Source organism: Dermacentor silvarum, chromosome 3, assembly GCF_013339745.2.
Source record: "Dermacentor silvarum isolate Dsil-2018 chromosome 3, BIME_Dsil_1.4, whole genome shotgun sequence".
NCBI classification, from domain to species: domain Eukaryota; kingdom Metazoa; phylum Arthropoda; class Arachnida; order Ixodida; family Ixodidae; genus Dermacentor; species Dermacentor silvarum.
The window spans coordinates 170,618,474-170,631,931 of record NC_051156.1 but is presented as its reverse complement, the minus strand read 5'-3'; the positions used below and the strand labels follow the sequence as shown (position 1 = coordinate 170,631,931).

At 44.6% G+C, this 13,458-nt stretch overlaps 1 protein-coding gene across 9 annotated transcripts in view; it reads right to left on the bottom strand.

The window, feature by feature from the left end:
- LOC119446083 (rap1 GTPase-activating protein 1-like) overlaps positions 1-13,458 on the bottom strand; it is a 254,894-nt gene that overhangs the window by 16,805 nt on the left and 224,631 nt on the right. For all 9 annotated transcript variants that reach the window (XM_037710424.2, XM_049663886.1, XM_049663888.1 and 6 more), the window contains 6 exons: positions 13,364-13,442; positions 13,193-13,246; positions 12,490-12,573; positions 9,161-9,261; positions 6,508-6,637; positions 2,693-2,850 (listed from right to left, as the gene is read on the bottom strand). In XM_037710424.2, the coding sequence (XP_037566352.2) occupies positions 2,693-2,850; positions 6,508-6,637; positions 9,161-9,261; positions 12,490-12,573; positions 13,193-13,246; positions 13,364-13,442 (606 nt within the window). The remainder of the gene's footprint in view (positions 1-2,692; positions 2,851-6,507; positions 6,638-9,160; positions 9,262-12,489; positions 12,574-13,192; positions 13,247-13,363; positions 13,443-13,458) is intronic.

Sequence of the window (13,458 nt, the reverse complement as noted above, 5' to 3'; positions counted from 1 at the left end):
CTTCAACACACGCCGTTCTTCGCGCGGCAAGTACTGTACCTCTCAACACTTGTAGACGGAATTGCACGAAGATCTTTATAATATTTGCAAGCCAGACTCTTAGTTAAACTTATAACAGTGCACCGGTACACTGCACATAGAGCGCGTTGTTGTTGTCGCGTATTTAAAACGTGTCGGTAACTTCTTTTGCCTTTATTTTACTGTTCGCGTCATGATATCGAAACTAAAAGTGCAAGCAAGAGCGAAGTTGGAATACACGCAACTGTGGAAAAGATACGGTAACAAGGTTATGTGGTTGCAGTAATAAACGTTAATACAATTATTTCTTGTCTTGTCGTTTACATAGCTTGAGGGACACGGTATTTGTGATGTGTACTTTTTATCACCCATACGTGGGTTATTTATAGCTGTTCATTGTATAAAAGCCATGTTTCATTGTTTTATGTAGACGACATTCGTACTGGCTAGTCACAAATAAAAACTATATATCTTGTGTGTATCTAAAAATGTTTCCAGCGAGTACCTTGGAGTAGTTGAATTTTTGCACAAAAAATAAACATCTCCACACAAATTTGTTTGTCGGTTCTGTTAGCAAGTGCAGTGAGCTTTCATGCATGGTCTTAGTTCACTGGGCACAAAACATCGTGCAGATATTTAGCAAGGTAAATTTCGTGTCCATTACAATAATGCTGACTTGCCCTTGTAGGCTGGATTTGTCTGATAATTCGCCGCGGTGGCTTAGACGGATCAAATCCCGGCCGCGGCGGCCGTATTTTGATGGAGGCGAAATGCAAAAACGCCCGTGTCTCGTGCATTGGGGGCATGTTAAAGATCCCCTGGTGATCAAAATTATTCCGGAGTACCTCACTACGGCGTGCCTCATAAGCACGTAAAACCCCACAATCCAATTCATTTGTCTGATAAAATTATGTTCACCAATGAAAAAAAAAAAAAAAACACGTTCAGGTCTCAAGACCTCCTCCGAGGATAATTTCCAAGAGCATTTTTTTTTGCGAGTCACCTACCAGTCGCGAACGCTTAATCACGCCACAAATATATGAAACATCTTTCATTATTAGTACTCGCATCCCTAGAAGCTCGACGGTTATGTGTCGGAAATTCTAGGACACCATCGGAGAATGGCTTGAAGAATAAAAAATCGCGGATAACAATTATGGTTTACTATCAAACCGAATAATGTCATGTTCTCATGCATGAATTTGAGAAAATGGCCTGGTTTCTTGAACGCATGCTATAGGTGCCCACTCTTCAGTCGGTGACGTTTTGAATGAAAAAAGAAAATTTTCACTTAACAGCTGCTCAAAGTTACGTCGGCATCCACCTTGCAGTAAGCAGCCAGAAGCACGGAATGAAAATTACGTAACCGGCGTGCTTTATTCGCCAATTGTCACAGAATACGAGTTAGGAGCATTGCGTTTGCCCCCTTAATTCTGATAAAGTTTACATGTTGCATGCACCTGGTTTATTATGAAGCGACGTATCGAAGTTCAAACGCGTGCACTAATTCCTTTATTGGATCTTCACGCAAGCTTAGAATGCGTCTCGCGCAGTCGCATTTGCCCAAGCGCTTTCGGTGCGCTCGATAAAGGCGGATTTGTAAAAAAGCTATCACGTCTATTCTTGCTCAACTTCAGCTAATTTAAAGGCACACATACGAAATGAAGGCATAAGTTGTTTGTACTGTTCAAAGTTTATGTGTACCGCATTCCGTTGCGCCACAGATGGTCAAATTGGAGATGCAGAGCAAGCCGCTGAACTACTACTGGATAGCCACATTTTAGAGCGCTTCCGCCGATTTATCTCGGATACTTTTTCAAAATTATTCGTCATCACGACCGATCGGAACTTTACCATAGCCGTATCAGTGTCGTTAGGTGATTAATTCCACAATAACACTTTAAACTGATGAAACAGCAAGCAAGCGCATTGCTTCTTCCGCGGCGCCCGGCGGCCGCTGGCAGGAAAAGCGGGCCGTGCGCAGTGCGCCGGCCCACTGGAGAAGTGAAATACGAGAAGAATTGAGGAGGAAAGCGCGCGCGCGCGCGGGAAGAGAGTGTCCCTACTTTCCAGAATAGAAGGGTTTTACGTCCATACGAGGAGTGGATTAGGCCGGCGACCGGTTAAGCGGATTCCGACAGGGTCATTCTGGCCTCACTCTCGGGTTTCGCTAAAGCCGCGCAACTCCTAGGATGGTTCTGAATGCGCCTACCCAACCGCCCCTCTCTTTCCGCCTTCGATCCATCCCTTAACAAACAAACAAACAAATCATAATCATCATCACCTCGGTAGCCGTGTTGGCCAGGCAACTACTGCATTTTTTGTTTTAGATATTGACATGGTAGCACCTAAAATATTTGTGAAACTTTGCTACAAGTACTGCCTGAAGACTTCACGACTCCTCGTTATAAGGGAATTCGCATTAAGTGCGGTGACACATTTCAGATGTCAGCCATAAACGCTGCGGACTCGCTGCTCCTGATCTACAAGGAAGTTAGTTACTCTGACGTCACGCTGTGTCCAACGTTCCGTCACGTTATCCTTTCTCCGCCCACGTTACGACTATCGCCAAAAGTGCCGTAAACGGTCCTGCCCGGCCGTAAAAGCCGTGAAAAGAGCAATTTTAGAGGGGGAAATGCACAGGAGAATGTCGGGTAGTCGGGCTCTCACATACCTTTGCCGTCCGATTTGCAGGCGTCCCGTCCTGATGGGCTGAACCACGATGAACGAGTGCAGGAAGTGAGAGGCGATCATGGTGGGCATGAAGGGCGTGTTCTCCTCCTGGAACACGATGGCCACGATGTCGTTGCCGATGTGCCGCTTGCGCTGAAGCTGCGAGTGGATTAGGTTTTATGTGTGAGTAGCGTGCATTACGGTCGACATTCACTGTTTTCCTTAGATGCGCTGTTCTAAAAGACAAAGATAACTAAAGGGAGAGGGTGGCATATTGGAGCACGCAACTGTTTCATTGAACTTACTGAGAAATTTACCCGCCAGTTCAACACGCTGATCGGCGTGCGTGGTATACATGCTTTTTTTTTTTCAGAACAATTGGATAAGTAGTTAAGGAAGTTGAAGCCAGTTCCGCAGCTGCCCCATACATAACTGCGAGCTTCAATGACCACTGAGTTTTACGGACTGCCACCAGCAAGCATGCTCAGAGTTTTCCGTCTAAGCTTTCAGCAAGCGTTCGTAAGAGGTTAGGAAGTACGAACGATACAAAAAGCAGGAACTGGAGTGCCATTTGTTATACTGCTGCAAAGCCGCGAATAGCAAGTTTAAGATGAATCCCGCAGTCTAGAGAGTTCGATGCGTTCAGAATTCGCAGTCAAGCTACATTGCAGAAAGCAACAACACCGATGACAACAACAAAAGAAGTATTGGTAATTAAGCATACAGTGGATCCACTGAATTGCAATGACGTAAATGCGACGTCAATCCGCAACAAACAGGCTAAACCGTAGCCAATTAATCTCGAACCGTTCTTCTTCTTCCTTGGGGAGCCCACACATTCGCAGAGTGTTTCCGTTTCCGCTAACGAACCGTGCGCGTGAAGGCAGTCTGGGCTCTATATAAGAGGAAGATAAAGAGGGAGAAGGGCTGGAGGGGGGGGGGGGGGGGCGCTCTTGATTGCACACATTGTTCGCTCGCACGGTCGCGCGGTACAACGCGTTCCCTCATTAGGAGAGGCGAGTCAATCCGAACGACGCCTCAGCTCATCAATTATCTTCGTAACGCAGAAGCTCCGCAACATCTCTTCTTAATAGGCCTCGGACACAGCTCCGTCGACCCCACGCCACGCAGACCTGATTTCTACACGACATACGGTAGAGACGCTGTTCCTTTTGCTGCGTCTTGGCGACGGTATCACCTTGACCTTTCCACGCGCGGCGGTGACGAGCGCGACAAATGGCGGACATACCTTGCTAACGACGACGGAAAGACACAATGGCTCCAATGAAGAGCTTGGAGGGCCGGAGTGCAATGTAGTAATTAGTCTACTTCAAAGGACGGTGCGTTGCCGTCACTTCAGTCTTTTCGTGCAGAAGAAGAAAACGTTCTATAGGGGCCGTTTTCCGATACGGTCTATAGGGGAGGCCTATTATGAGGTACCACTACATTTGCTAGGAAATAAGCGTCCCACAATAATGACTCGCCTAATTGTGCAAAAGTTCAAAAATGGAACAAATGATGCGACGCGGTTAGGCCACTGCAGGCACTAATCTGCATCTCATTATACAATGAAGCCGCAGGACTACACTGAGGGTATGGTTCGTACGTACTATAAGGTGGCAAAAATTCGAACGGGAAGCAACGAAGTAGCACACGTCTTACGCTTGATTACCTGGAAATTACTTCATTACTTGGCCTGATTGGTGGCGTAAGTTAGTACTGAATGCGCTTAATTCGCATCGGTGCCTCAACCAAAAATTTACATGAAACATGTGAAGGGCTCGAATACGCCGTGTGTATATAGTTTCTTTTGTCATGTTCGTACTCCTTGCGCGAATGCGGACAACAATGCACATACTTCATACAGGAACACGTGAAGTACACAGCGCCTGCGTCCCTGAAGTGCGTGCGTGCATACGCTATAGTGTCACGAACCTTAGTTCCGCTCAGGTGTGTGCGATATGGGTCTCTAGTAAGCGACACGATATAACATTCCTTGCACGGAAGTGGCGCAGTAAAAGTCTGAAGCGTGGTCTTGCACTACGCTCCACAAAATAATTGTGCATATACCGTGCGTATACTCTCGGGCCCAACCATACGGTGATGAGCGTGCGACTGTTTCCGCAACTCTTACACCTTCCTGTCAAGCATATGAGACTCGTTAGCGGTCGCTCACAGCATGGCTGCAAGCGCTTTGGACACATATTAAAGGAACTTTGTCCAGCTTAACATTTCTGCTCCCGGAATTTTCCGATATCACAATGAATAAATTAATTAAAGGGATAACAAAGAGAAGCACTTAATCACTTTGGTAGGTTTTACTTTTGACATTGCAAATAAGTATCTCATATACCACTTGACATGGAGAAAGAAGGAAAGAGTGGAGAAGGAAAGGCACGGAGGTTAACCAGTTCAGCACGACCGGTTTGCTACCCTACACATGGGAGCGGGATGAGGGGGAATGAAAGATGGGGAGGAGAGAGAGCGAGAGAGCACACAGCACAGCACACACATCGTCAGTCACAGTCCGTCACTCTTGCGTGGTACGTGACATCACGGTCACAGCCGCTTGTCCAAGCCCGTTTCTTTTAAAAACCTAAGTAGTCCCTTCGGAGAAAGAGCGCAATAACGGAATGCGGGTGAGGATGCCATTTTAGTATTCCTGCGTCAGCTCCCGTGACATCCTACACTTTGGGATCGGCTGGTCGAGGCTATCAGTAAATCGCCTAGTGAAAAAAAAAAGAATTACGTACGTTGCCTTCGAAAATGCAGCGAAAGCTGCGCCTAACAGCTTATGTGGACGCCGTTTTCAACAATAAAGAAAAAAGAAAGAGAAAGAAAGCGAAAGTGTGAAGCAACGGCATCATTGCACATAGTCTGGAGCGAAAAGTTCAAAAAGAACCCCAGGTGGTCTAAACTTCCGGAGTCCTCCACTACGGCGTGCCTCATAATCAGAACTGGTTTTGGCACCGTAAAACCCCATTATTTTTCAAAAAGAGCATTTTTGCACTAACTTCCTCGGCTAATAAGCAGACATCTTCTATTTTTTTTAGTATTTCGTCACCGATGAACTGCGGGGAGAGTTTCTAAAGAGCTACCTAATAATCAAAAATATTATAGTATGTCTCATTTATGCCAATTTAATATCGTACTTAATCCAGATCAATACGGTAGGACGGAGTTCCTCACACGAAACAATCGTAGGAAATGACAGACAATGAAGTCAAAGAAAGCGTAGGGGAAGTTAATTCTTACGTTTAATTCAAATGTGCAGAAGTAACGGGGTAAAGGAAAATGTAAAAAAATAAAGAAAAAAAAAACGTTACTTGCCGCCGGTGTGTTCCGAACCCGCATCATCCACATTAGGCGCACGGTGCTTTACTAATTAAGTTACAGTGGCGCCATCCATCCCTCCGGCCCCTTCCTTGGTGTATTTGTGTACAAGATTAGCTCTGGGAGTATTAGCCAGCAGCGTTCACGGCAAACACTCTCAGGGTTGATCCATCCCCTAGTATAAACGACTGTGACCAACAAGAAAAGAAAAAAAAAAAAAAGACGACAAAGGAAAAAGAAAAGAAAAAAGAGGAAGAAGAAGAAAACCAAAAATCGAGCCTCTTTGGTGCCCCCTTTTCACGGTCATCGCAGTGAAACAGTCGCCGGACAAATATTTGAGTTCAACGTTTCGTATGTCATATCCTACTAGCCAGACAAACGAACTGTGCAACTTCAGCGTGCTTAAGAAAATAGTAACAATAATCTGAGACGGTATCTGCGACTGGCGTGGTGAAGATAATGAAAACTGTAGGTCAAGGTCACCTGCTGCACGTCTCCTTCGGTGTACGGTAGCAGCGTGGAGACGTGGAACATGATCTCGCAGCCGTTGAAAGACGTGTAGAAGGAATCTTGGCCCGTCTGGCCATGCTGTGTGTCCAGGCCACCACGGAACCTGATTTGAAAACAGCCGAGAGAGAGAGAGAGAGACAAAGAAAAAGAAGGCAAAAGTTAAAACGGCTGCAGATAATAGGTGCGCATCATAATTTGCGGGGCCCCCACCCACAACGTGACCAAGGTGCAAAATGGGAACGAATTTAACACGAATAATAATGTACAAGTAATGAAGCTAATAAAAAAATATGTGTGTGTGTGTGTGCGTGTGTGTGTGCGTGTGTGTGTGTGCGTGTGTGTGTGCGTGTGCGTGTGTGTGTGTGTGTGTGTGCGTGTGTGTGTGCATGCGTGTGTGTGTGCATGCGTGTGTGCGTGCGTGTGCGTGCGTGCGTGTGCTTGTGCGTGTAAAAGATTATAAAAGCGCTGACGCACCATAACATTGAAGGCCACGCCGGTTCAGCGTAACTTGAACGCATACCGTTGCACCAACTCTACTTGTTTGCAGCAAGGCGCGGCGCGTTGACAATATTCCACACCGCAGCATCGCAGCCAAACGCTGATCTAAGCCTTCACGATGAGACTTCCACAAACTTCCTTTACGGAAGTTTGTGCATACACGGGAAGAAGCCAAATGTTCGGCGGATCACCGCCCTTATCCCGAGCTTTCTAGATTCATTTATCTCATAGAAAAAAACCAGAAACCGATACGCAAGGCAACAACTCACACGGATAAGTGTACGGAGTACATGAAACCTGCAACTGAGGTTACCAGGGCAAAAAGAATAGCAGTTGTTCCGGTGCTATGATCAACGCGTATGATGAGGGGTTCGAGCAGCGACGTCATATGTTTATCTCGAACACAGCTCGAAAACATTGGCCTAGGACTGTCAGAAGGACGCTTTAGTTTGGGTCCGCCCCATTATAATAGTGCACGTGAAACGCAAAATAGGAAACCGCTGAGCAATTCGCAATAAACGTTATTGCAGTAGAAAAAAAAAGTCGCAGTTTCACCCGAAAGGCGAAGCATAAATTGCGATAGCAAATTAGTAGAGAGCTATACGGAGTAAGGATAGTAGTTTTATCAGCTGTACAAACTTGGACATGCAGCAGCACCAGCAACGCGCACAACTGTTGTCGACTACGTCGGCGTTTTGCCCGCGTTCGCTCCGAACGGGCGCGGCATTGGTGACTGTTGCCGGTGCCTCTGGGGGCGGCCCGGAGGTTTTCGACAAGATCAGAACGGGACACTCGTCGAGCAGCTTCGGAAGTCTTTACACATTCTCGCCTCGCAACACTTTTTCATAAATACGCATTTGGTGCCGCAGCTAAACGTCGCCTCCCCTCCCGTCCTCCACGGCCTTTCGCGCGACGGAAGTCACGTTTGCTCTCTCTCTCTCTCTCTATATATATATATATATATATATATCGTGATTGTAAAGGAGGAAAGAGACGCTTAATTCTGCAGCCCTTCAGGGAGCACGGCGCAGAACGCGCGTTTGCTCTCCGCCGGTCGTTCGCTCCCCGTGAAAGCGCGCGAGGGACGCGCGCTTTCACTCGCACATACAGCATACGGCGCGCGTCGACGATTTCATCGCCGTTGGACGTCATACGGAACCTCACGGCGACGGCAGAAATACGCTTCGAGGGTCCATATAATTGCTATCGCAATAAAAACAATGTCAATAGAGGCTATGCGCAGCATATATCTGCATTGATTTGTAGAGACTGCTTGCAGCATATCGTTCTATAGATGCCCTTGATATTAAAAAAGTTGGCGTTGCCGAAATACACCAAATTTAAAGAAAAGGGACGGAAAAATTTGTTTACAACTGTACGTTTGCAGAAAATTTAAAAATAAACAGAAATTCGCATGCTACAAACTGCTCCTAAAAGACAATTTACCGCGAAGAAACTAAGCGAAGAAATTAATTTGTCATTTACGCGAATCTGTTACCTCGATCGCCTTCGTGATTTTCGTAGAAAAGCGTTTTTCCAAACATTATGCGTTTGAGCTGCAGATGACGCACCACTCTGTTCGCTTTAGACGCTCCCATAGTTGCAGTTTACATGACTTTGATAACTGTTTTTTGTTAGCGCGCAAATGGCTACAAACATGTATTTTCATATTTTTCGATATTTTGCAACTTTCGTCAATCTGAAAAAGGAAAAGACTGGAATCTGCCTCTGAAATCTAAATCTATATCGGGAATCTGCCTCTGAAAGTTACGAGAATTTGACATATTTCAAACAAACTGCATCGATATTGGGATGACGGTTTTCCGATAAGAGAACTCGTACGCTCCGCGTGTGCGTAACGAAGCAAATCTGATTAACGAAGTTTTTTCTTTAGATGTTGAAATAGCCCACCGCAAGATTACGATCTGTTCATATCACAACATCCACTAAGAATTGGTGGATGGCGTAATCATTCTTATCGTGACAATTGCACTTTTGTCTCACGATATACAGAAACTGCCATGCTTCTTTTTTTTTTTTTTGTAATAGCACTTATGTGAGAAAGCAATAAACGGCGGGTCACATTAACGGAAAAGGAGACAACGGTTTCAGGTTTAAGCGTGCTTACCCAGAAAAGTCCTTGAGCGTGACCTTGTCGGCCAGCATGTTTAGGAACTCATCCATCGCAGCGCTGTGGTGGCGGTTTCCAAACAGTTCTTCCTCCCTTATCTTTGAAGATGAGAAAGAGAAACGATAACGAAATTAAACGAGAGATTGTAATCAATGGTGTCGCCTGACACAACAATAACCACACACACAAACAAAAAGAGCGGCAAGGTCTCACGAGATACCATGTACAAAAATGATACGGAACAATACAGAACGGTCTCTTTTGTGTTGCTTAAATTAATGAGCCAAGATTTCGTACATTCTAATTAAACTCTCGATTCGGTCGACGGCGGCCACGAATTAAGAGAAATCACCGGCGGCGACAATAAAGTGTGAATCGACAAAATGCTCTCGCATATTTTAACCGTCCTCACTTCGTGCCCCGTTTTTATATCGCGTCTTCCTTTCTTCTAATGCGTTCCCTATAACGCTGTCGATCGAAGCTGCGCAGCCCAGTGAATCCGCAATTCCATTTAATTAGACAAGCTCCGGATTAAATGAAGCTGAAACCGCACGCTTGATTAATCAAGCGGTAAAAAGCGTTTCTTTTGTTCTAAAATTCGTTTTATGTATACACTAACTCTGTCTTCACCTAAGCATTTCTTGCTAGAAATTGTAGCGGCGTTTTTTTTATTTCCGTAGCTGAGTGAGGAAGCAGGAAGTTTGCAAAGAAAATTAGTGCGAATTGAATGTACACAAACTGCGCTGCGAGCGAACAATCGATGAAGTACACAGAAGGCGAAAGCAGCAGCGTACCAGCATTGTGCCCACGACTAAAGCTTGACCTTGTTATGAATAATAGTCATGCAAGCAAACATAGTCATGCCGCACATGAGTGTTTTGTGCCCAGTCCTTTTTACGTACACTGTTAAAGCAAAGGGAACTTTCGGCAACTTCTTTTCGGGAAGCTATTCCTTCTATTATGCTGCTTAGTTTGCCACCAGCCGTAGCGTGTTCTTATACCTATCATCAGTACTGATAAGGGCAGTTTCTTTAACGACACTTTGCAATAGTTAATTTAAATCGTAATTTGAAATCAGTGACTTCTTCGGAACTGCTTTAAAGGAAGGTAAAACTATTTTTTAGTCGTGATTGTATCTTTATGCCTACATTTCCACGTCTCATCCACTTAAGCCACTGCTTTCTTGTTATATGGATTTCTTGATAACGTAGCCTCTTATGTTTGGCTTCCTTGATTTTCGTTTTCTTTTTTATTTAACTAGCATATGAAGCGCCGCACACGTTGAATAACTTCAGGGCCTCCTTGGGCATGTGAAAAAAAAGAAAAAAAAAAAAACCCTTACGACCTATTTTGTGTTGCTTCCAGGAAATTTTAATTTTAATTACATCGGATTCTGTTTTCGATCGTTATTGTACTCCCTTTTATATACGTATTCCATCGCAAAGAGAAGTCTCGAATACGGAGTCACATAAGATGGGACAACCAGTTACTTCGAAAAGGAGTTCCGATGACTCCGTTTGTTAAAGAAGGGTAAAAAGAAGGACACCGACCACTGAAAGAATACAAGCAAAGACGTTTCGGCTCCCCTGACGGGAGCCTTGTTCACAATCTAGTGGTTCTTTAAGATTACTACGCTGTAACGTGGGCAGGCACGACTAAGAGGCGTACTTCCCTGTCCACATTTGCCAGCGCGTGAGAAAGCGTAGGAAATGATCTTATTGTTCTTACGTAAATACCCTTTCACTTCTCCCTTCGTCTCTGTCTCTCGTTTTATTTTGTGCTGACTGTGCTATAACAGCACAATATATTAACCGATCATTCGTGTTACATTGCGATAATAATAGTAATAAAATAAATTCTAGGGTTTTGCGTGCGGAAACCACGTTAGATTATGAGGCACGCCACAGTAGGGGACACCGGATTAATTTTGACCACCTGGGGTTCTTTAATGCGCACCCAATGCACCAGTACACGGGCTTTCTTGCTTTCGCACGCATCGAAATGCGGCCGCCGTGGCCGGGTTTCGATCCCGCGAGCTCGAGCTTAGTAGCGCTACGCCAGAGCCACTACGCCACCACGGCGGGTATTACGAGCGTTTGTATGTATCTATGTATGGATGTATGCATGTATGCATGTATGCATGTATGTATGCATGTATGCATGCATGTATGTATGTATGAATGTATGTATGAATGTATGTATGAATGTATGCATGTATGTATGTATGAATGTATGCATGTATGTATGCATGTATGTATGCATGTATGTATGCATGAATGTATGCATGCATGTATGTATGCATGCATGTATGTATGCATGCATGAATGTATGCATGCATGAATGTATGCATGCATGAATGTATGCATGTATGCATGTATGCATGCATGTATGTATGTATGTATGCATGTATGTATGTATGTATGTATGCATGCATGTATGTATGTATGTATGTATGCATATATATATATATATATATATATATATATATATATGTGTGTGTGCGTGTGTGAACAACTGTGGCGTAATATTACAACATACTTTTTTGACTACTAAAGTCGAAACTCGTGGCATGAAGCCGAAGTCAACTACTTTTGCAAGGTGCTAACAAAACATCCAATCTTTTGTTTTACATTAGTATAATACAATATATGATCATTTGTGATAATAGCATGATATAGTGCCCGATCCTTTGTACTATAACGCGATAATACAATATGCGTTTGTTAGTGTTATGGTATTATGACCTATGATTTTTGCGTCGTGACAGTAATGTAATATCCGATCAGCAGTAAATCCAATCAGCACATAGTTTGCGCACGTCTTTCGTCTTGCGCGCCAGTTTCCTGTTCTCGTCTTCTCGCGCCACGGTTCCCCTTATAATGGCGCGGAAAATGATAATTACGTATTCATGGTCCACCCGGCTCTGCCCTGCGCCGTCTTCCCCTCGTTCCAGCGTCGGAGCAAATTGCTAAGATAAAATAATTAGTGTTCTTCCCGCGCAAGACTCCGCAGGAGGAGTTCGGGCGGCGGCAGGACACTAATTACTCTCCTTGCAAATGCAAATGCGCGCCGAGAACGTAACTCAAGGCATGACTGAAGGAAGGAAAGAAAGAAAAAAAAGAAAGAAGGGAAGCGAGAAAGAAAAAAAAAAGCGAAAACGTTCAGTAACGCAGGCACAACGACATTTCTGCCCATGATTGGACGTATTTTTGTGTCTGCCAAAGCACCCGAAGCCCACGTTCCCTCAAGCATAAGCACTCGTTGCCACGCGGTCACAACAGGTGCCCCGGGCCCAACTTTCTTTCTTTTTTTTTATTCGTACATACCTGGCCGGGCCTTTGATAAATGACTCCAAATTTGTACTCGTGGACTAGAACTTGTTCGTCGAATGCCATCAGGAGTTCGGAAGCCTGCAGAAGGAAACGAAGCCACAAAAGTGGAGAACATCAACGGACGCGGCACTATATAGATGCCTCGTTCTCACGGTGATACTTCGACACTGTGTACATATTAGACCACCTTGACCGAGAATAATGTCATGGGAAGCTGGGCTCGAACATTCGAGCAGACTGTTTTCTTTACGCGTGGAAGAAAACAAAGAAATATATCTGATGTTCATTTCTTGGTAGGTATACACATGCCCAGCTCACGTGACCGTTTCTCGCTTCTTTTTCATTTTTTTTCTCCACGGCCATGATGTCGTGCTTTAGGACTTAGCGGTGCTTGCTCTTACGAGAAATTTCTGACTGAACTTTATAGTTTTTCCTTGTATTTGTTTTGCATGAACTCCCGACGCACCTAATTGTGCCAGGTGCATTTATATGAATGAAACGAATGAATGACGTATTATATGAAACGCTACCATTTATATTTTTACTCATATTTTTCTTTCATTTTTTTGCAGTGTGAGTTCGTACTGATGATGCTGACGCTGTAGCTAGGCTCTTTGGGGAGCCACTTACTCATGCTTCTGTCACTCAATATACAGGCTATATATGGCTTGAACAAAAATCACGAAACTGTACTTACTTTTGGAAAGAACACTGGTTGCAGCACCACATTGTTGATGTTATCACGTAAGGACTGTTAAGAAAGAAAAAAAAAACGAGAGGATAAAATGCGTCACGAAATATCCCACAAGAAATTCCGGAGCAGAGAAGAATTCAAGCCTACGGCGCGGAATGGTCGCGCAGTACTCACTTTGACAAGCCGAGCTGCCGTCCAGAGTTCGGTCTTTGGATCGTTCGGAACCAGTTCGCTAACAATGCCTTCTTTTGTTCTGAAACCACAAAAAA